At 48.2% G+C, this 24,523-nt stretch overlaps 1 protein-coding gene across 1 annotated transcript in view; it reads left to right on the top strand.

Annotated features, from left to right (window-relative positions):
* The window catches only part of LOC119384135 (nitric oxide synthase-interacting protein), a gene marked incomplete at its 5' end in the record, with an annotated part of 196,891 nt that overhangs the window by 82,396 nt on the left and 89,972 nt on the right, over window positions 1–24,523 (top strand). The window contains 1 exon segment of the mRNA XM_037652427.2: window positions 16,367–16,437. Coding sequence (XP_037508355.1) covers window positions 16,367–16,437 — 71 coding nt within the window.

The raw sequence follows: 24,523 nt of genomic DNA, 5'->3' as shown, positions 1-24,523 counted from the left end.
CCGCACTCCCTGCAATGTAAAGACAGATTAGAACAAGGTGTTCCCCTCAATGAAGCTTTATGATCTAACAGTCTGTTGTTCACACATCGTCCCGTCTGGCCGACATAGCATTTACCACACGATAGCGGTATATGATAAACTACCCCTCTGCCACAGTCGACCAATTTATCACTGTGCTTGATGTCGCACCCATGGTCCCGGTTGCTCTGCCCTAGCAACTTCTTACCAACGGCCGCGCATACCCGCCCAAGCTTGTCTGCAGCAGAAAAAACCACACTGCATCCGAACCTATTACCCACTTTTTTCAACCTATGGGATACACCGTGAACATACGGAATGCTTAGAAAAAGTTTCCCTTCCTTATGCTTCACTTGACTTACACCCCGCGCTTCCATTTTCATCTTTTGCAAGATCCTTTCGCTCAGGACGGCCAAATGACGCTCTGGGAACCTAGACTGCCGGAGCCTCTCAACCTGCCATGCAAAACTCTCATTCATGCGATGAGGGCACAACTTCTTGAGTGAAGCCCTTAGGCTGGCCATCGCAACACCATTTTTTACTATTTTAGAGATCCCCGAATGGAAGTCGGTGATAGGTTTGACACGGCGGGGGGCGTACATCCAACATACGTGGCTTCCTCCAAAAAATATGCTCAGATCTAAGAACTGTATGCAACCGTTATTGGGAACCTCACATGTAAACCTCAGCCCGGACCCCAATTCCTGAACTCCTTCAATGCATCGATCCTAGTGCTCAAACACCGAATGTCCTCTACAAAAACCATGTAATCGTCCATGTATCTAAAGGTTTTTACCACAACGGTTGTACCCTGAAGGTTTTTACCACAACTTAAGCATTTCACAGTCACCACCACTGCATGCCACAAACCTGCAAAAGGGATTCATGGCATCGAGAACTGCTGCTAAACCACGTGCGTGGGCGAGCTTATTATCGTCACTGTCATCGCTGACCTGCCCACTGTCGATGATTTCTTCGTGCACATCAGCATACGATGTTCGTACACCTGCCTCAACATTTGAATACTCCGCAACACCTAGTTCTTCGCCGTCGTCTTCACCGGAGTCGGTGATCCGGGTACACATCGAGTCTTCCTTATTATTTAGGCAGAAGGAGCTGCAAGTGCCATCCTGATTCTCGCCACCTTCTTTTCAAAACCCAGCATGTTCAAAGCAGCGCCTTGTGACCTTTACCTGCAGCTCTTTCCAGGCAAAGGCAGTTAACAGATCGCACTGAGGAGATCGATGTTGTATTACTTGCCATTGTCGTAGCACAGCAGAACCTGCTTCAACAGGTGGGGGTGGTAAATCTTCCTCTTTTTTTTTTACCGCTGGTGTCGTCGTACCTCCCTCTGTTCTCGTCTTTTTTGTGCGGTCAAAATGTCAAACAGTAAGCACCAACTAGGCCAAACGCAAGTTCTCCTGAAATCCTCATTTGCATTGTCGCCCCTTGTCTATCTGCTGCAATATGGCCGTTGCATTAGCAGGGAGGAAGACGATGCCCTTCCAGGTTCGCGATGTCATCGTAGGCTGGGCAGTTGTCGATAACAATGAGCACATTCTGCCCTTTGGCAGCAAACTTCTGGTCGAGAAGCTGCATGTACTCCTCGAATATTGCCGGCGTCATCCAGGCTCTCTTGTTATGTCTGTAGATGACAACATCCCTCGGAGGAAGACGCACATTCTTAAGCATCTGGGCTGCCAATCATGAGCAATGGAAGCTGGTCGATATGTCCGCTCGGAACAAAATATTTTCCTTGGGCTGCTTCCTCTCTGTGCTCTCCTTGGCAGCAAATGTTTTTGTAGGAAGCATCTAAATTCCTCTCCATACTCCTGAAGCAGCACTGTCAATGTTGCCAGTTGTCAACCGACGTTCGTGTCCGTGCTGCTGCTGCTTTCCGCCACACACTGATAAAGGGCAACTCCGGCGATTTTTTTACCGTGTTTAAGTAATGGTGCTTTTATGTGTCTGAGATGCTCCTGTCACGGGCCCAGTGGTGGAAATACTCAGCAAATTGGAAAATAACTTTAATTGAGCAAAAAAAGTGCGACACTTAATCCGAAACCCAGCCGAGCAGTACTGTCTTCATGTTGTAGAGAAGCATTGGAATGCTGTAATGGGTCGTCCTCTCGAGCGCTTTCTAGTGGGTGGCCCTTCGCCTCTTCTCGGAGAGCACGCCCCTCGTGCTCGTGAGAGTCTGCGAGTCTGTGCTCCGTCGTGACTGTCGTCATTGTGCATCGTCGCCGTCAATCCTGCCGTCAATAAACGCCTTTACAAATTGGTGGAGAGTGCTCTACCGTCACAACAACTTCGGTCTTCATTCGATGCCCCTGGAGCTTCGATGCCGTACTGTGCCATCTACCATGCCGCAAGACGCCGCTCAGCAAATGCCGCCTCCAGCACCAACCGCTTGTCCCAGTTTCCCCCGTGTCCGCGACCCTCCACTCTTCACTGGCGCGGATGGCACCGACGTGGAGGACTGGCTCGCGATTTTTGAACGGGTGAGTGTCCTCAATAAATGGGACGAAGCAGGCAAGCTGAGCAACTTAGTTTTCTACCTCACGGGTGTGGCAGACATCTGGTACAACAACCATGCATCCGATTTCCTGATGTGGTCTGATTTCAAGATCGCCATTGTCGGCATGTTTGGCTGCCCTGCCGTTTGTAAGCTGCAAGCCAAACAGCGTTTACGTGAACGAGCTCAGCAGGCAGGTTAATCGTTCACGAGCTACTTTGAAGACATCCTTGACTAGTGCAAAAAAGCCAACGCGAGTATGTCGGAGTCTGACCGAATCAGGAATGTTATGAAAGGCATCAACGACGATGCTTTCTCTCTTTCTTTCTTCCTTTCTTTCTTTCTTTCTTTCTTTCTTTCTTCTTTCTTCTTTCTTTCTTTCTTTCTTTCTTTCTTTCTTTCTTTCTTTCTTTCTTTCTTTCTTTATTAGTTTATTTAGAACAACAGTGAATTGTCCAAGGGGACACGGCTAAAAGCAAACATTGCCTGACTGGGCCGTGCCACCCATACAGCAGCAGCAGCAGCAGGAAGACGACATTTTGGAACATAAAAGCATACATAAAAATCAATCATTACACTTGTTTACACAGATGAAAGGCACAATTCATCAAATCAAAGGCAATAATCGAAAAGAAGAAAAACATCAATGTTATCAGTTTGACAGGTACTTAGCACTAAAAGGTAGAAACCCAAATATAACAGATGATGCACGTGTAACTCTCGCGCAAAAAATGATCGGCAACCAAGAACAACCTGATGGGGCTCATGAGCCACATACGAAAAAAAAAGAAAAACAAACAAACAAAAAAAAACGATACATTGATGCAGAATCATAGTGCTCACAGAATAACTTTGGTTTCAGTCCTCTGAGAATAATAATTCTCTTATCGTTTTTTGAAATGCTTGCAAGCTTTTGTTCACCGTAATTTGTTCTACTACGTGGTATAGGTATAAAACTATTTCTGAAAGTATAGCCTGTCGTTTTTACACAGTATTTACTCTGGAAGGTATGTTTATCGCTCTGAAATTGCCGCATAATCTCAAGAAATGGCTTATGTGTATGGAGTTTGTACACTGTAAATATTTTATATTTGCAATAGTACGTTTTCGTGCTGACCATATGTCCTAAGTCCACCACGCTGCTGACCACATGTCCATATGTCCACCATGCTGCTGGCCAAAAACCCTCGCACAGTGGCCGAGGCCATTACGCTGTGCCAAAGCTGCGAGGAGCTGCGCTGCCAGCGCTTGATGACCTGTCAGCCGCCATCACGCGATGCTGATTTCGCGGGCTTGTCGGCCATTTCTGACCACTCCACCTTGCTCGCCGAAATCAAGTTCGTGCGTGAGGAAATTGCCCGCCAGGTCTCTCTACTGGCTTTCGCTCCACCGCAGCATGTTGACCAGCCGCCAACTACACTTCTGCCTCCCCCCCGCCGAGCGATTCAGCAAGAAATCACGGAGGTCATTCCTGAATACCACCAGCTGCCTCCAGTGCCTGCGCCACTAAGCTACGCGCAAGCTGTAGCCAGGCCGCCCCTAGCGGTTCCTGTGGCTGGCCCGCAAAGTTGCGCCGAAGCTGTCGTCAGACCTCAGGCCTTTGACGCGGCTGTGCCACCTACATACATCGACGTCGTCCCCAGGCCCGACTGCTGCCCACAATGCACTCATATCAGCAGCCGCCTCGTCCATCCCGTTCTGCGACATGGATGGGACCTGCGAACCGATGGCGCACTTCCGACAACCGCCCCATCTGCTTTGCGTGCAGTTGCGCCGGACACGTCGCACACTACTGCAATCGCGTGCAGGCGCCTCGGGTCTCATCAACCCTCACCAGCCCATCAAGCCACCCTTACTATGACCAAGCGCCGCCTATGTCACCGACGTCCCGCCCCGCACTGTCTACCCGCCGTTCACCGCCTCCACGACGTCGCTCACTGTCGCCGATGCGGCGACGTCCGGTCCCACGCAACCAGGAAAACTAGTTGTTGCAGTTCACGAGGCAAGGGCTGCGACGCTATCGAATTGCGAAAGCCCTCAGCGAAGCCCATCGAACGTGATAGACGTGTTTGTGGGCGGTGTTCGCGCTTCTGCCCTTATCGACACTGGAGCTGCCGTATCCTTTATGGATGCCAAACTTAGCCGATTACTACGAAAAGTGACCACGCCACTTTCCGAGCTCTCCCTCCGTACAGCCAGCGCCCAAAGTATTCACCCTACAGTGGTGTGCACAGCCCGCATCATTATTCAGGATGCTCTGTACGCCATCGAATTGCTCATAATTCCTGCCTGCTCTCACGACGTCATCGTAGGATAGTATTTTCTCTCCCGCCACGACGCCGTAATTCATTGCACACCACCCGAAATAGAGCTCTCACCATTATCTGATTAGACGCCTGCAGACAGTCCATCGGCTGCGGGCAAGGTACTCGTCAGAGATGACACCAAGGTGCCTGCAAACTCATCAACGGCGGTGTCAGTCTACTGCACCAGTCTCTCCGACAACGTTGCACTCCTCTCGCCATCTGACTGTGTTTGCACGAGGAAAGGCTTGCTGGTGCCTTTCGCAACCGTGCAAGTCACTCAAGGCAGCACCTCTATTTTTGTTATCAATCCATCCCCGTACTGTGTCACGTTGGTGCGAGGGGAATGTCTCGGCAGCGTGGAACCCCTCAAAGATGCACAAGTTATGGACGAACCAGGTGAAATGCACTGCCACAGTTCCAGTATGCTCAGTGCTGTTTCCACGTCTGGTTCATCACCCACTGAAGTATTTGCTTCCTCCATCGCTGACAACCTTACGCCGGTCCAGCGTTTCCAGCTTCTGGGCCTGTTGGAAGAATTTCGCTCTTCTGTCGATGTCACTCAAACTTCTCTCGGCCGCAGGTCCGCCGTTATGCGTCGCATCGACACTGGCGCCCAGCCGCTACTTCGGCAACGTCCATTACGCGTATCTCCCACAGAACGCTGTCTAATCAACGAGCAAGTCGACGACATGCTTCGACGCAATGTTATTCGACCCTCTAACAGCTCCTGGGCGTCTCCTGTCGTTCTTGTTGCAAAGAAGGACGGTTCTGTGTGGACTACCGACGACTCAACAAGATCACTCGTAACGACGTGTATCCACTACCGCGAATAGACGACGCGATTGACCGCCTGCAAAGAGCAGAATTCTTTTCATCTCTTTTTATCAGGGTACTGGCAAGTGCCTATGGCTGATGACGCTTGACCGAAGACCGCCTTTGTCACGCCCGACGGCTTGTACGAATTCAACGTCATGCCTTTTGGGCTGTGTAATGGGCCCGCCACCTTTGAGCGCATGATGGATACCGTTCTGCGCAACCTGAAATGGCACACATGCTTGTGCTACCTCGACGATGTCGTCGTTTTCGCTCCGGACTTCTCCACGCATCTTCAAAGCCTGCGGCATGTTCTGACGTGTTTGAGCGACGCCGGTCTGCAACCGAATCTAAAGAAGTGCTAATCTGCAGCACGGCAGCTGACAATACTCGGTTACGTCGTGTCCAAGGACGGTATTCTCCCCGATCCAGCCTAGCTTCGGGCCGTGACTGAGTTCCCCAAACCTACGTCCGTCAGAGAACTGCGCAGTTTCGTAGAACTGTGTTCCTACTTCCGGCGCTTCATTCGAAACATCGCGACTCTCATATCGCCGCTGACGAAGCTCCTCGGAAGTAACGGGCCCCTCAATTCGTGGTCGTCAGAGTGCGACAACACTTTCGCAAAGCTCCGTCGTTTGTCGACGTCGCCGCCCATACTACGCCACTACGACCCTACGGCCCCTACAGAGGTACGCACAGACGCCAGCGGTGTTGGCCTCGGCACTGTCCTTGCGCAGTGCAAACCAGGGTTCCCTGAACATGTCGTGGCATATGCAAGTCGTAGGCTTACCAAAGCCGAGACCAATTACACCGTCACTGAAAAGGAATGCCTGGCGATCATCTGGGCCCTTACGAAGTTCTGACCTTATTATATGGTCGCCCATTTGATGTCATCACCGACCACCATGCACTGTGCTGGTTGTCATCATTGAAGGATCCATTAGGCCGCCTTGCCTGCTAGGCACTTCGCCTACAGAACTACGATATCCGCGTGCTGTACCGCAACGGACGCCAGCATGCCGATGCACTCTCGCGCTCCCCTTTGCCTGACGACAATGCCCACAGCTCAATGTCTCACAATGCCGTTTCTTCCATCGACATTCACACCATCGCTACCGAACAGCGCAAGGATCAGTGTGGATCGCTTCACTGAGACTTGGTCACTGATCCATCGGCAACACCATCCACTTGCTCGTTGCGTTGTCAAGCCCACCATTTCGCCATTCGCGACGACCTCCTTCACCAACGCAATTACAATCCCGACGGCCGCCAGTGGCTACTAGTAATACCTCGCAGTCTCCGTTCTGACGTATGTGAATTGTTCCACGCTGATCCGCAGTGTGCGCACTCTGGGGTATCGAAAACATACCACTGCATTTGCGAGCGGTACTTTTGTCGAGGGATGTACCGCTACGTGCAGAAGTTCATTCGCTCCTGTATCGATTGTCAGCGCTGAAAAACTTCAACGCACCGGTCACCAGCAGGTCTGCAATCATTACCTTGCCCTGAACGGGCGTTTGGGAGCGTTGGCATCGATTTGTATGGGCCACTTCCGCTGACGTCGGCTGGTAACCGCTGGGGCATTGTCGCTGTAGACCACCTTATGCGATACGCCGAAACTGCCGCCCTCCCAGCGGCTACAGCGCGATGTAGCCTCCTTCGTGCTCCATCGGTTCATGCTGCACCACGGTCCACCCCAGGAGCTGCTCAGCGATCGAGGCCGTGTCTTGTCGGAAGTCGTCGAAGCCATACTCAAAGAGTGCAACGTTGTTCATCGCAAAACTACTGCCTACCACCCGCAGACGAATGGGCTCACCGAACGCTTTAACCGCATGCTCGGCGACATGCTCTCGATGTACGTCGCCACCGATCACACAAATTGGGATGCCATTCTGCCTTTTGTCACCTACGCCTACAATATTGCCCCTCAACGCGCCACTGGTTTCTCACCCTTATTGTACGGCAGGCACCCGTCGCACACAATCAACACAATCCTTCCATACAGACTGGATCGATCTGAGTGTGCGCCTCTTTCTGCCACAGCCAGACTTGCTGAGCAGTGTCGCATGACCAAGAGCAGCAGAAGAGCATTCGCGGTGACGCCAACACTTCTGCGCCCACATTCTTCCCTGGAGCGCTCGTATGGCTCTCGGTCCCTACAACTGCAACTGTCCTATCTTCCAAACTACTGCCGAAATACGAAGGCCCCTACTGTATCGTCGAACGCACATCTCTGGTCAACTACCTGATTGAACCCATTGAACAATCTTCGGACATACGCCGTCGAGGGCGCGACATTGTCAATGTGGAGCGCCTCAAGGCTTACAGTGACCTGCTCATAGTGATGGGCAAAAAGCAGCGTGCAGACGGACGGGACGAAGAAAGGGATACACACAACAAGCGCTGACTCTCAACTGTGGTTTATTAGGCATATGCAGATTATTTATACACAAATGATAAGCATCAAGAACATGCGCAGAGGAGCTGGCAAGGGACCATAACAAGGAAAAAATAGAAAATGCTTTTATACCGTGAAGAGACTGCGCAGGAGCGACAAAAGATCAGAATTACACCATTTCCCGCTAAAGGGGACCACGAGGCGATGCGAAGCCGGAGCAGTTACATGATCGTGTTCCTTTGGCGTTCTTTGGGCATGCTACCGACCTCGCGTCGTGGAACGCGAAGAGGAACGCTACGCGCGTCTTGTCTTCCCTCTAGCCTGGCCGTTAATTCTCACAGGGCGAGCGGGAAACGTGGTCGGCAGGCGTGCGAGAGGGGGGCAGCGTAGGACAGGAATGAGAGAGGGAGGGGACGCGCATGCGCTGGTGCTCATCGCGGCGTTGCGCAGGAGAGAATTTCGCCATGTCTAGCCCGCGTTTCAGAGGAAGAGTGGAAAGGGGGAGCGGAAGGGGAAGTGGGGAGGGGAGAGGGTATGCGCAGTAAGGGTGGTCACACCGCACACCACCACCACCGGATTGAACTCCGCCATAAGATACTTCGCATCTAAAAGAACGATTGTTCAATAAAGTTTTACATTCATCCATCTATCTTTTGGCAGCGGCACTGTACAGCACGCTTTAGGTGTGTCTTCATGGGAGCATGCCCTTCTGGCATATAGTAGCAATAACCGCAAAGGAAACCATACTGATACGTCATCTGGCGTGTCTTGCACATAAATAGCCGAAATGCGATCACAGGTCAACGTGAGGCGACTGTAATGACCACTAAAACGAATGCACGCAGCCAGCTGGCCACTTGTGCCAGCGGGTTTTCTTTACCGTTGTGCAGGGCTGCGGCGGTGGGAGCAAGAACTAGCCCTGTCACCGGTGCAAAAGAGCATTCGGCAGGCCGCACCTCTTTTTTATTTAGCGGCCGTGGTACAACTTTCCCTTCAAGCTTCTTGGCTAGGCTTAAGCCGACTTTTCCTAGGAAAATGTTGCTCAGTACCGGTGTCACCCTGGACCCTACCCCGCCTTTTTGGACCATCCTTTTCTCTCCCACACACTGAAGGTCAATTCCAAATAAAACATCAATAGCTCTAAAAACGTCTCTACGTTCAAACCACATTTATTTTGGAATTTTTGTTCATCGTTGTTTTCTGTAATGCATTCCTTCACGCAATTCATTAGCTCTCGCTGTGGAAGGGAATAATACAAATCTACAACATCTACACTGAATGCAGTACATCCGTCAAAATTTCCATGGCGTAAATCTTCAACAAGTACATCGGGCAAACGGGGTGCTGCCTCTATGTACGGCTAAAAGAACATTCTGGAACCTTCAAGACATGCACGTATGCCAACCTGCCTTCGCACTGCAACACGTGTGGATGCAACCCATTGTTCAGTGACACGACTGTGCTCTTTAGACACAGTGATCAAACGACACGGGAACTTGTGGAAGCTTTCTACATTAAAAAAGAAGGAGAGTCCTGCGTCAGCCAAACATCGATTTCTTTACACGAAAAAGAAGTAAACTTAATCAGTCGTATGTTTGTTTGATCTTTTGTCGCTCCTGCGCAGTCTCTTCACGGTATAAAAGCCTTTTCTATTTTTTCCTTGTTATGGTCCCTTGCCAGCTCCTCTGCGCATGTTCTTGATGCTTATCATTTGTGTATAAATAATCTGCATATGCCTAATAAACCACAGTTGAGAGTCGGCGCTTTTTCTGTGTATCCCTTTCTTCGTCCCCTCCGTCTGCACGCTGTTTTTTGCCCATTATCTATCACCAACTACCCCAACTTTCAGTCCTGCTGCTGCTCATAGTGACCAGCTGTTAGGTCGCCAGGTGGCTCTCTTTTCGTACTCGGGGTAATTGTAGAGAAGCATTGGAACGCTGTAATGGGTCGTCTTCTCGAGCGCCTTCTAGTGGGTCGCCCTCTTCTCGGAGAGCACGCCGCTCGTGAGAGTCTGCGAGTCTGCGCTCCGTCAGGACTGTCGTCATTGTGCATCGTCGCAGTCAATCCCGCCGTCAATAAATGCCTTTACAATGTCATGTATAAGATTGTAAAAAGGGGAAATCATGCAAGGCATGCGGGTCCCACCAGCACGTAGTATGAAAGCTGCGAAAGCCATGAAGAGCAGTGGCCCAGTGGAAAGGTGACCACGCTGCACCAGCCGTACCATGTCAATGGCTGACTGTGTCACTTGCACAAGCTCCTTGGAGCTGTCTGACAATGACAGTTGCGATTTGGATGCACTTGGAAATCAACTAAAATCACCATTGCTCTTCTATGAAGTAGAACACACTTGTTTAATATTGTGCTTGCCTGGTTGCACACTACGCCGCCATGTGGCACCACCTGTCCAGGCCACTCAAGCCACTGAAGTTTGTGGCTGCTGGGATGGATAAAATGCTGTCGTGAAGAAGTTGGTTGACAAACTAAATCTTTTTGGTATTCTTATGGGAAGAGTGCATAAGTTTATGGATAGCAGTGTTTGACAGTGTGTCAATGGGACTAATGGAATTCAATATTAGCCACGTACGACCTACCTTTCGCACGATGCGCAGCTTTCTATATGCGGATAGGCCCGGTATAGCAATGTTCGTGCATGTGCACTGTTCAGCCAGTACGGTATTACAGTACTTTCCGTGTGGTAAACCGGCACTGCTAGCTAAAACATTCGGATATTGAGACGAAGGGGAAATGTTAGCTGCGAGTGTTTAGCGGCTGTTATATTTATATGGGGAATCGTGTGTAGTCCACAATGCAACACCAGTTGCCACCCATCGCACGACCGCCCACAGAGAACTGAAATCGTGTGTGTTTGACCAGCGAAGCGTGGTCAAACACACACGATCTTTGCATTGTGGACAGCAGGCGCTGTAGGGGCACCTCAGTTTCGTTGTTTTCGTTGCTTTGGCATAAATGACGCCCCACACAATGTTGCGATAATTGTGGGAAGCTAGGTGGGTGATTTAAGGCACTCAATAAAATTCATATGTAAATAATCTGCATACCTCTCCTTCCTGTAATTTGGCATAAATGACGAAAACGTGCAAAAAAACATACCCAGTGAATTTTGTTCAGATTCATTGGCCTTGAAAAATCGCTGGAGTTGGCGTTTAAACAGGTTAGGTTATTTTGTTCTTTGAATCGAGCAAACCAACCATTACTGTACTTGAATCCTTCGTGGCCCAGGCGCAATGCCAGCTCATTGGCCTTCTTATTTACCGGCAGCGCAACCACACACGCGGACAGAGAAAAGAAGCGAAACGGAAAGACAGCGCTGTCTTTCCGTTTCGCTTCTTTTCTCTGTCCGCGTGTGTGCTTGCGCTGCCGGTAAATAAGAAGTACAACCAACTGGCCCAAGTTTCCATTTTGTTACAGTTCATTGGCTTTCTCTCGAAGGATGGTGCCATTCACGGAAAGATGAGCGGCGTTTGTGTGTTGTAGCCACTTCATCAAAGCGACTACAACGTCTGGGTAGGTTGGGAGGCGAATCCTTGATAGCTTAGACGAATGCATTTTCCCGTATGCCTGGAATACCGTATCCTTGTTTTTCGAGATGGGCAGAAGTGTCGTCAAAGGCATCTTGTATTTTTTGGCGAATTGAATCTTTGTGCATGTTAACTTTTCTGCCTCCTCGATTAAGCAAACTTCTCGCGGCGTCAGCATCTTGTATTTTGGCAATGTGAGTCACACAAGTGGCCGGGATTTTGCACGCTGTAAACGCAGGCACAGGCAACAAAGCCATCAAGAATGCAAGGCGGCAAACTGTGTGAACAATGCAACGCAGGCAACCCAATCTACCAGTGTAGCCCATGGGGGGAAACACGAAATGGAAAATGCACTTGACTTGCTGGCAGCTAGCGTGTTTCTGGCCCTGACAGGAAACGATGTCATGGTCACACATTTTGGAATTAAGATGTTGCAAAATCGAACGCACCAGAAGTGCGCCGCACAGCAAGCAGAGGAAAATACGAATGTGCTCTGGTTGGCTGGCTCTGGCAGCTCGCTGATCGTCAGAAAGGCAGTGGAAAAATTGAGGATGCCCATGTCGCTCAACCAACTACCATGACCCCCGAGATATGTGTTGCACGTTGCTGCGCTGGCTGGAAATTACAAATTATCTGGATGGAGACCTGCGGCTATTTAAACAGTCCAGTAGAACTTGCAATTAAAATTATGGGATTGCTCAAATTTTTCGAATTAACTGAAATTTGTATTTAACCGAGATTGAATTATGCCAACGACAGTGATTGATGCTACTGCTGCACCAATTGTGCCAAGCTGCTCAGACACGCGAACCCTGCATATATCCAAAATATGGCAAGTGTGTGCCCACTTTGCGCCAGAGGGCTTTGAGAAATGAAACCTTGAGTGCTACGTATCCCACTATCAGAGGAGCTGCCGGAATCTCGATACTGAGCCAAATTAGATTGTGCTGTTGTTATTCAGTGTGGTGATAGCGACGCAATTCCCATTTTTACTTTATCACTGTAGGAGCTGCAATATAGTACTCATTATTTGGTGACTGATTGGTGCCTGCAGTGGCCTCGCGACTGCCTTTGCAGTGTGGCCGTTCCGCTTGACTCGTGTCTTCATTTGAGATGTACCTTCTATTGCCGCTTGCATATCCGGATTATCACGATCTCCACCAACTTCATCAGGTGCAGACGGTGTGTTCATATACTATGGCTAGTGGATCAGATGGGACATGGTTGTACTTCTGTTACAGCTCCTGCCATGTTTGTGGCACTGCGCATGCATTGCACGAAGTCAAAACAAAACTCAATAGCAAAGTGCATACATGGGGTGTCTTTTGGTCCACAGCAGTATCATGCATACCTTTTCTTGCATTATCGCCGTGCGCACTGTACTTCACAAACAGCGTGCATGCTGTGTTGTCCTGCATCATTTACTTAATGAAACAATGTAGTGCAAAGTATATAACAGGTTTTAGCAATCGAATTACGTTGGAAAATTGCTGCTTCCCATGTCATAGCTACGCCAAGCGTAAATTCCTATGCCAAAGACTCTGAAGGTTCTAGTGAACGGACGATTAGTCAATAGCTAGACACATGACAATTTAAGGACGTTTTGTAATCATTTCAACTGAAATATAGGAGCTTCTGTGTGCTGCTTGCCAATGAGCTGAAGCTCGAGTTTAAAAAAAAATTTAAAATGGGGGCCCCCCCTTTCCCCTTAACACTAAAAGAATAAGTGCTAAGGATCGACTCACACAAAGGAGAACAGACAATGGACTGCGTATGTCAAAAAGCTGTCCTTTTTGACATGCGCAGCTGTCACGTGCACCTTGTTATACGGTAGGTGTTATCGCTTATTCATTTTCTGTATTATGTTTCATTTTTTCTGCTTTGTAATTCCACTGCGATGTTGCGCACGCGTAACACCCTGAATAATATATGTATTTAAACTCGATGGTTGTGACGAAAATAAACAGTTGTTAGTAGCGCCAGTCCATTGTCTGCTGTCCTCTTTTGTCCATGTCGATTCTTAGCGCTTATTCTTTTAGTGTTCATGGATAGCCAACTAGCCTAACAGTCTGTTCTACTAAAGTAGCTTTCCCCCTACCCTCGGATGTGAATCGGAGCAGTGGAGTTGTCGATCACAGCAACATCTGCAGCATCCGTGCGACTATTCTCACGAGCTCATTGTTTGGCCATTCAAGTTGCTTGGCGGCATGTTTGTTCTTTGGACACGATTATCTCTTTGCACAGACCATATTGAAGATCGGGCAATGGGATGGAAAGGAGATGGAAGGGTTCTTGTAACAGCTTGTCACCCAAACAACATTCCTAGTGTTCAAGCGTGGCCGGGCCATATCAGACGTCTCAGCCATAGAGTTTCCTGCTGTATCGTCCTCGCCTACTGACGTTTCTTTTCTCTGTTGAAAAGAGGGTCTTGTTCGAAGCCTGTAACTTTTTTTCTCATTTATTTATTAGCATATTTTTATAGGACTTTGTTTGTCACAAGTGTTTTTTTTTCTTCTTTCTTGTTTAGTTCTGCTGTGTTTCACTCCAACTGCAATAAGAAAGATCTGTGGGTGCTGTATGTCTCATGATCTCCCTAAAAGGAACGACGCAAGACACAAGGATGCCGCTGTGCTGGGCCCTCGTGTTTTCTGTCATCCTGTGTCGTTTCTTTGCTCTCAGCCTGAACGTGTACACTCAATAAGTGTAATTTTATAGTGGCATTCCAGGTTGTGTTCCATAACATTCTAGGAGCAGTCCTTGTTCGACAGTCGTCACCTCAAGTGTCCGTCAAGTGTCCTTCGGCTTATGCATTGTTTGGTTTGATACTATATGTTGTTTATCCTTGCACTGGCCTTTAGCACCAATTACGTTTAGAAATTAAGAAAACATATGCCATCATTTACCAAACTGTTACGCACTTGTGTTTTCCATCCTTGATCCACCAACTAAACAAATAACTGAACAGAAATAAATTAACATGAACTGTGAACTGTTTTTCCGCCATTTTGAAAGCGCCCTCCAAAAATATCAGTGAATCGATGAAACCTTCAATGATAGCGATTAGTTAATTAATGGCCAAACCAGTGAACAATTAATCGTTAATCGATTAAAATATTTCGACCATCACTACTGCCTCCTATCAGAGCGGTCAGACACATTGTCATCGCGGGTGCATTTTGTTGTGAGCTCACGTAGGATGATTTGTGTGCAACTGAGACTTGTGTGCATCATATTTGTTCCTGGCGAAGGGAATTGCTGATGTGCCTCCTTAATTATGAACGCTCACGTAAAGGGACAGTCGCCCCCTGAAGAAGAGACTGAACAGGTCTCAAAACATAGGGTCAGTTTTTTTTAATTAATAACCAAAGAGAAAACGTGGCTCGAGAGTCTTTTTATTCTTATAATTTCACCCAGTCAGACAGATTGCTGTCGAACATGGTTACCTTTAAAAAGTTATTTTGTACGCTGATGATAGCAGTGTTACATCCTTTTTGTGTGCTGAGTTCCGTGACCGTGAGTAGCGCAAACAAAAGGAGATCTTCAGCACCACGCCAACCAAGGAAAGTTTCCACAGGCCAAAAGTGGGAAAATATCAGGACCTCAAAGATGAGCTTTCCAACTAGCTTAATCTACTGTGTATAGATTGAGCTCGTGGATGTAATGACCTTGGAACATGCACACGACCGAGGCGTACTTAGAAGCGATCTTGAAGCCAAGAAAACTAGATCCCTGAGGAAAATGAACTGCCAGGAGGATAAATTTTCCATTCTAAGAAGGCAAATTGTGCCTGTCTCACTCTCTCTTTTTTGCTAATTGTCATCATAGAGGTACATGATATTTTACATTAAAGGGCTGATTACACTCGGGTCCATTTTTATGTTAAACCCACAGAAATTTGTTGTACGTTAGATTCGAGTAAAAGAAAGTAATTTTTTCTCGGATGGTACCAGAAAGTCGTCGTACAATGTGTGGCCGGCTAAAATTGCATTGTATAACTGTGGTTTTTAATACGTTATTTCTGTGGGGGTTTTGCCGGGAGAAAGCCGATTTGTAGTTAAATGCAAGTCGTCGCAAGACTGGGGGACACATAATCAAGGTTCCAGTGTAGTTGTATTTCTATTGCTAGCGATGTATTTTTAGGTGTGTGTTGGCCCCCGAGGGCCTTTAGGGGTACTGTAAATGAATAAATAAGAAACACTGAACTCTATCTTTGGGTTATGCTTGAGCACTACAAGGGTAGCACTTGGAAGGAGTTTGAACGCACACCCTTCCCTGCCGTTGTTAGGCCAATGGTCACTTGTTCTTTTTATCATTTGTTCAATGCAAACACTCCATTTGCATTACTTGACATTTTTGCAATTGCTTTGGTTGAGAAAGCCTGTCACCCCACCTGAAATGCTCCGAAATGGCCAGTGGCACGGGTGAAGGAGAACCTATGTGGCATAAACGTTGGGTGTGGTGATTTCAGGGTAGTCACGGTGGTCTTTTTTTCAGTGGAACAACTTTGAAAGGAATGCACTAATATCTCTCAGGAAAAATCTAAGTAGTCATATTCATGCAGTGGCACACATACATAAGCTTGAAAAATGATTTGATAATGAAAAATTCAGACTGTTGCACTTAGAGCAGTAGTATCCAGCTTCCAACCTGCTCGAGTGTATACCACTATATTCCGAAAACATTTACTGCTGCCCAAGCAATGATAAATGAGCAAGTGTTCTTCCTCAGAAATGTGCAAGCTCTCCTTACCCCTGCACATATTTTTCCTTGCCAGGCACGATACATGTGCGCCGTGACGCATGACATCCTCGGCAACTCCGTGCCTGTGGCAGCACTGCGGACCTCGTGAGTTCTCTTTCGTACTGTGCGGAATGTGAGTAATGCCGCAATGGAGGGTTTCTTTACCCACATAAAGCAGTGCGCTAACAAAACAAGCAAAACGGACTCAAATGAAATGCTATTTTATTACTTGAAGACACATATTAGGAGCATGCCAGGAATTTTAAGTACGCGTAAAATGCATAAACACTGTTATGTTTAAATTCTAGTGACAGTGAAAGTTTGTAGTGGTCATTCAAACCCTTAAGTCCCTCCAATTTCAAGATAGCATTTTCAAGGCTTTGAAAACTAATTTTTTGAGGTCCTTAAATTTTCTCGAATTTGTTCAATAGAAGGGATAAGGTTTGGGCATGTTGGTTGGTCATCACTTTAGCAAAATACATAGCGCAGAACTGAACAAAGGACTGTTGTTGACTTTTTAAGTTCGTGTGGCAACAAAATGATTACTGCATTCTCTGTTGATATCACAGATTTATTTTATTCACTTCCGCATGATGGTCTGTTGTCCTGCGTTGAAGCAGCTCTTGACGAGCACGGTGCAGTCAACTTTTTGAACGCCTCTGGCGTCAGTGCACGTTTTTTGGAGCTGTTAGTGTTTTATTTGAAGTCTACCTTTGTTGCCTTTGACAATGACATTTACCCGCAAAACAGGGTGTTTGCATCGGTTCATGCATCGCACCTACTTTAAGTAATTTGTTTTCAGCTAAATGTGACGAGGCTCTTTTTGCGTGGCTAGGTGACCTCAGGGTTTTGAAAATATTTTGCTTTGTTGACAACCTTTTAGCAATTTTGGATAGATATGCTCTTGACCCTGTTCTTAACACATGATCACGTTCTTCGGAAGGTATGATTTAGCACTGCTTTACGATTTAGCACTGCTCACTCAAAGCTCGTATTGTCCTTTCATTCAGGACTAGTGCCCCGTGTAACTCAGGTAATCATCTGCTGGAAGAAAGCGTCCAAAAGCAAGTGGTTCGTCTCGAGGTGGCTGGGTATCTGAGGCGCGTGATAGTCTCGGTGGTGGAATGTCTCCAACGCAGATCCACGCTTGAGTGAACAGCAGAGAGGTTGAAGAAACAGGAAAATAGGGACAAGGTTACCTTCACATAGTAAAGAAGGTTGGACAGCGATCTGGTGTCGAAATGTTGTTCCAAATATGCTTGTACGGTTGTGCTGGTTGAGCTGCCCTACAAAAACGCGGAAACCCTCAATCAGAGACCAATCAGCCAACATTTCTTCTTGCAGAACAAGCACAGTGTATGAGATACTGCTCTTGTGTGGTAAACACTACATAGGGCTGACAGGCAGGTGTGTGAACATGCGGCTGCAAGAGCACAATACTATAGTCAGATACAACTTTAGACGTCCTCCTCCTCAAAGGCGGCGGATGCACCCGAGCCTGCACCAGTGGGCGCGCACTCCAGGCTGACGTCATGAGCCAGACGGCCGGTGAGCCTGCCTGCGGAGACCGTTGCCGAGTGCATTAGCGGGACTACCTCTGCAGTTGAGAAGGCGATCGGCTGCCACGCTTCGGTCATTCCACGCATGCTTCTTTTTCTATTTTCATGTAACTGACCCGTTACATGTGTAACCACTGCCGTGGCGTGCCGCGCCGGAATGTTGAACATTCCTGATCGATTACATTGTTCTGATAAGCTTGAGCGTGCAACGCGAACAGTGCAGTTTATTCTGAAACTAACACAACCACCAACGATACGGCTAAAACCTATGCACATGTATAAAAATCGTCGCGCCTTACCGCTGATCAGATTATTTACTGACCGATGACTGTCTGCGCCGATATTGTTGCACTTTGAGTGTCGCTATTTTTCTGGGCGCAAGTTCGCCTATAAAGAGTATCATCTTTACTAGCCCGGCTACTTTTTCTTCACCGTCACGACCATATGCGACAATATAAACAATGACAAAGAAAAAAGCAACTAGCACGCATATACCGTAAAAACCGGAATATAGGTCGACCCCCCAAACTTTGAATCTCCAAAAAAAGAAATAAAAAAAAATCGCAAATATCGCGGTGCGTCCTCACCTTGATAAATACGCGACACAACCAGCTGCACTGTGGTCACATTTCTTTCTATTTGGACACTGTTAAACGCCAGAAGGCCACAAAGTGCTGTCACTCAGACTCGTCCGAACTTGAGTCGGATGACGCCTGCTTGTCACTAGTAACGTCCCAGAGTGCATCGTCCTCCGTTCCATCCAATGCGTTGCTGATGCAGCATTTGCGAAAAGACTTGCACACCATCTCTTCCGGGAGAGATTCCCATGCTGACGACACCCAGCCCCAAACTGTCGCGAGAGGTGGACGCCGTAGGCGGCCAGCGGGGGTCTTGGGATTGTCGCCCAGCATCCACTCATTGTAGAGCTCGCGCACGCGATCTTTAAAGGGTTTGGTGAGCGCTACGTCCAGTGGCTGGAGGATTGATGTTAGTCTCCCAGGGATCACGACAAGATCTGTCTCGCCAGGGCTCCCTTTACATCGGCCGTGAGGTGGCCTCGAAATGAGTCGAGTACCAACATGCTCGGTCGCTGAAAAAGCGCACCGGGTCGCCGATTCCACACGAGCCGGATCCATTCGAGCATGAGGGACTCATTCATGAACCCTTTTTCGTTCGCTCTCACGATCACATCCTGAGGAAAGTCTTCTTTCGGTAGCCCCTTTCTCTTGAAAATGATATAAGGGGGCAGCTTCTTTCCATCGGCTTTGCACGCGAGCATCACTGTAAATCGTGAATGCTCGTTGCCCATTGTCAAGAGCTTCACTTGCTTTGATCCTTTAGCGGTCACACTCGTGTTCGAGGGCATATCAAACCAGATCGGAGTTTCGTCAGGGTTTCCCATGTCTCCCATCCTGTAGCAACGCTGTCGACGAAGCTGTATGACGAAGCGCTGATACTCGACCAGCTTGTGATCGAAATCTTCGGGCAGTTTTTGGCACACGGAAGTACGCCGCCGCAGCGCAAAGCCCTTCCGCTTCATAAATCGGAACACCCACGATGGCGAGCCCTTGAATTGCGTCCTCGTGAGCCCAGAGTCGCGCGCTATCTCGAGAGCTTTCACGCGGGTGCACTCCGCTGTCACGGGTAGCGACCTTGCATGCAGCTCCCAGACGAACTCGGCGAGTAGCGTTTCCAGTTCGGGGTGCACTGCAGTCCGTCCACGAAACGAAGTTTTTCTTTGGTTGCTGCAGGATGTGACGCGCATCTTTTGGCTCCTCCAGTATCATACTCGATATATCATACTCGATGATAACATTTTTCTTAAAGCCTATCGTAAACTGCCGTCGGCTACCATTCATTTCTGAAGTAAACAGAAAAAAATTACACCATCTCCCGCTAAAGGGGACCATGAGGCGATGCGAAGCCGGAGCACTTGCACGATCGCGTTTCGTTGGCGTTCGTTGGGCATGCTACCGACCTCGCGTCGTGGAACGCGAAGAGGGACGCTACGCGCGTCGTATCTTCCATGTAGCCCGGCCGTTAATTCTCACAAGGCGAGCGGGGAACGCGGTCGACAGGCGGGCGAGAGGGTTGCAGCGTAGGAGAGGAGGGAGAAGGGGAGGGGACGCGCATGCGCTCGAGGTCATCGCGGCGTTGCGCAGGAGAGAATTTCGGCATGTCTAGCCCGCGTTTCAGTGGAAGAGTGGAAAGGGGGAGGGGAGAGGGGTAGGGGAGAGGGAAAGTGGAGAGAGGAAGGGGAGAGGGAAAGTGGAGAGGGGAGGGAGGGGAGAGGGAAAGTGGAAAGGGGAAGGGGAAAGGGAAAATGGAGAGGGTGAGTGGAGAGGAGGTGTGTGGAGAGGGTATGCGCATGCGCAGTAAGGGTGGTCACGCCGCACACCACCACCACCACCACCGGATTGAGCTCCGCCTTAAGATACTTCGCATCTAAAATAAAAACGGCGGATAACCGAAGCAGCCACACTTGACAGAAGAAAAATCGAAATGGCGTTGCCCAACGGTGCCGCTAGAGTGTACTAGAATATTTTGAGTGGCGCACACCTGCATTGAAAGAAAAGTGGGCATAGGTGACGACTATATACAGCTTTTGAGGGAAATATACCGAGAAAATACGGTTTGTATAGAATGGGAAGGAATAAGTAGCAAGGACAGCGTTGAAATTAGCAAGGGGCTGAGACAGGGATGTCCTTTGTCCCCGCTGTTATTCATGCTGTACATGGCGAGGATGGAAAAAGCGCTAGAAGGTAGCAACATTGGATTTAATTTGTCACACAAACAGGTCGGCACGATGGTTGAGCAGAAGCTTCCAGGTCTATTTTATGCTGATGATATTGTCAAGATGATATACAGCGACTGGCAGATATATGCGGAAGGGAATGTGAGGCTCTAGGACTAGGATTTAGTGCAACAAAGTGTGGATTGATGGTATTCAATGATCACGAAGACCATGCGGTCTTCACACAGGGCCAAAAAATACCGAGGGTAAGCGAGTACAAGTACCTCGGAGTATGGGTAAATGAGGGGGTAGATATATGGAGGTACAAGAGAAAGCATCGGTAGCAAAGGGAAAGAGGAATGCTGCAATTATGAAGCACAGAGCTTTATGGGGATACAAGAGGTACGAGGTGCTTCGAGGGCTGTGGAAGGGTGTGGTGGTCCCGGGGCTTACATTTGGGAACTCAGTGGTGGGCATGAAGTCACAGGTACAATCAGGAATGGATGTAAATCAAAGGACGGTCGGCCGCCTCGCGTTGGGCGCTCACGGGAAGACGACAAATGAGGCTGTAAAGGGTGATGTGGGATGGACAGGCTTTGAAGTGAGGGAAGCTCAGAGCAAAATGAAATTCGAAGAGAGGCTGAGGAAAATGAAGAATAGTAGATGGGCAGAGAAGGTTTTCAGGTGTTTGTATAGAAAAAAGCGTTGACACGCAGTGGAGAAAAAGAACTAGGAGGCTCACCAGTAAATATGCGGCTAGCAGTGCGGGCGATATGGCAACAAGGAGCATTCAGCTGAAGGTCAGAGAGGCGGAGAGGACTTATTGGATGACAGCGATGAAAAAGAAGCCGGCTCTGAGTAACTACCGAAAGGGAAAAAACAAAATAAGGAGGCAAAAATTTTATGATAATTCAAGGGGAAGCGCTTCACGGTTTGAAGCAAGGCCGGGCTGCCTTAGAACGCGTAGTTATAAAGCGAGATTCAGTAACGAAGAACAATGTACATGCTGCGAGGGAACTAAGGAAACGATGGAACATGTACTGATTGAATGTGGCGATATTCACCCAGGTATACGTGTGGGCACGAGTCTACAGGAAGCCTTGGGTTTTAGGGACAACAATGGAAAGCTGAACACGTCCGCGATAGAAATAAGTAAGAGACGGTTACAGTATTGGTGGCAGAAAAGTAGAGATAAAGTACAAAAATAAATAATGGGGGAAAAATAAGGTCATTCTGCCTTAAGAGGCAGAGAGATGGACCGTGAATTTATATTTTTGGTATAATAACATAGATTTAATCAATGGAGATAAGGTATCAGGCCAACATGAAACAACGAAGGTTTTTTTTATTTTTTAGGGGCGAAGCTCCTTAAAGCGGCACCCGTTCGTCCCTCGTAGTCGTAGTGCGTAACCAGTCGTAAGGCTAGTACCAGATCTTGACCTCCAAGGTGGTGCCGGTGGGAGATTTTTCCTGTGCGTTGTTGAACAATAAAAAATTCGCAGCGTGCGCGTTAACTGAAAGCCGAATTCTTCTGTCTCTCATTTCCCAATAGCAGCCATTGGCATGTTCCAGTAGGAAACGTTAGTAGAAGTGTAAGTGTTAGCTAAAAGCCGACTTCTTCTGTCTCTCATTCCCATTAGCAGCCATTGTTTACCTCCAAGGTAGTGCCTGGTGAGATTTCTCCTGTGCGTGATTAAACAATAAAAATTTTGTTCAAAACGCCGTTGATTGATGAAATAAACCAACGAAAGACGCCAGATGTTTTCTAAAAGCAAAACGAAAGAACGCCAGATGTTTCTAAAGCAAAACGAAAAGACGCCAGCTGCTTAACGAAAGACGCCAGATGTTTTCTAAAGCAATGGTTTTCTAAACAATGAAAATTCACAGCGTACATGTAAAATTCAAGTGAGCTGCAAGTCGTCATAACTCTCATCGAACCTTTAGTATAAACGCGCCCGATCTCACGTCGGTGGTGATGTACTGGGCAGAATTCACGGAAAATTCACGGTTTACCGATGAACCTCCGCAGCTTCGCCCACTCATCATCATTCACTCCGTGGATATGCTGTGATTTTTATTTTTCTTCGAGCCTGGTGGCAGACATGTCACCGCCCCGTTATAAAGGGGACGCTGATAGCATCCATCCATCCATGGCGCAACTGGCCGCCGTGGACCGGCCCATTGTGTGTAGAAAATAGCGGTGGCGCTGCAGTCGACTACTCTTGAAAACATCCCCCGGCATCATAGGTCGGCACTGTAAGAGAATACTCACTCACACACACTCACCCCAATTTTTTCAGCCTTCGCACTCACTCACGTTCATACTCATGCCTACTCACACTCATAGGCACTCACTCACGTTCATACTCACGCCTACTCACACATATAGGCACTCACTCGCGTTCATACTCACGCCGACTCACACTCATAGGCACTCACGTTCATACTCACGCCCACTCACACTCATAAGCATTCACTCACGTTCATACTCACGCCTACTCACACTCATAGACACTCACTCACGTTCGTACTCACGCCTACTCACACTCATAGGCTCTCACTCACGTTCATACTCACACTCATAGCACTCAGTCACGTTCATACTCACACTTTCAGGCACTCACGTTCGTACTCACGCCTACTTACACTCAGACGCTCACTCAAGTTCATATTCACACTTACAGGCACTCACTCACTTTCATACTCACGCCTACTCACAGTCATACGTACTCATGTTCATACTCACGCCCAGTTAAAGCAGTTAGTAGTCACTCATGTTTATACTCACACCTTGTCACACTTATAGGCGCTCACTCGCGTTCATACCCACGCCCACCAACACCCACTGATGGGCATACTCACGCCCATACTCGCGCCCACTCACACCCACTGAAGTTCATACTCACGCTTCTTCACACTCAGGCACTCACTCACGTTCATGTTCACACATCACGACCATTGGTACTCACTCGCGTTCATACTCACGCCCGCTCACACTCATAAGTGTTCACTCACTTCCAGTAACGCCTCTCAAACTCATTGGTACTCACTCACTTTCATACTCACGTGCTCTGACTGTCATACCTACTCACTCACGTTCACACTCACACGTACACACACTCATTACTCACGCTCTTACTCACATCTACTCGTACTCACTCACGTTCACACTCACGCCATCTCACACTCATAGGCACTCACTCACGTTCATACTCACGCCCACTTACGCTCATAAGTACTCACGTTCACACTCAAGGGTACTCACACTTATGGGCGCTCGCTCACGTTTATACTCATACCTGCTTATACCCATCGGTACTCACCGGCGCATTCACAATGCTAAGTACTGACTCACACCTACTCACACCGGTGCTCACGTTAATACTCACACCTACTCACAGCCATTTGTACTCACGTTCACTCATGTCTACTCACTCCCATGGGTACTCACTCACATTCATACTCACGTCTGTTACACTCGTATGTTGCCTTCGTACTCATGCCTGCTCACATCCCTCGTCACTCACTCATACTCACACTCACGCCTTTGAAATGAGTCTACTCATGAATGAACATGCCAAGCTTTCCGCTCTGCTCACTCACACGCGGCCTGTGATGTCCATGTTGAAGTACACTCCCGTTCACAGATACTCGAGTTTACACGTCTAATAGCTCCCATCTTTGATCATTACCACTCACGCCTACTCAACCTCGCCGGGTCTCATTCGCATCTAAGATGATCATCTCTCATATATTTTCGTTATATCCGAACGTGCAGATTTGTAAGTTTGTAATGGATAGTCTCAGGGACAAACCGCGCGATGTTAACACTGGTTCAAGGGAAATGTGCTATGTATATGTATTATTTTTTTTTTAAATTTGAACTTTATTCGGACAG

The sequence above is a fragment of the Rhipicephalus sanguineus genome, chromosome 2 (genome assembly GCF_013339695.2).
Source record: "Rhipicephalus sanguineus isolate Rsan-2018 chromosome 2, BIME_Rsan_1.4, whole genome shotgun sequence".
Lineage (NCBI taxonomy): Eukaryota > Metazoa > Arthropoda > Arachnida > Ixodida > Ixodidae > Rhipicephalus > Rhipicephalus sanguineus.
Note: the sequence above shows the minus strand (reverse complement) of the source record. Positions and strands in the feature narration are given on the sequence as shown.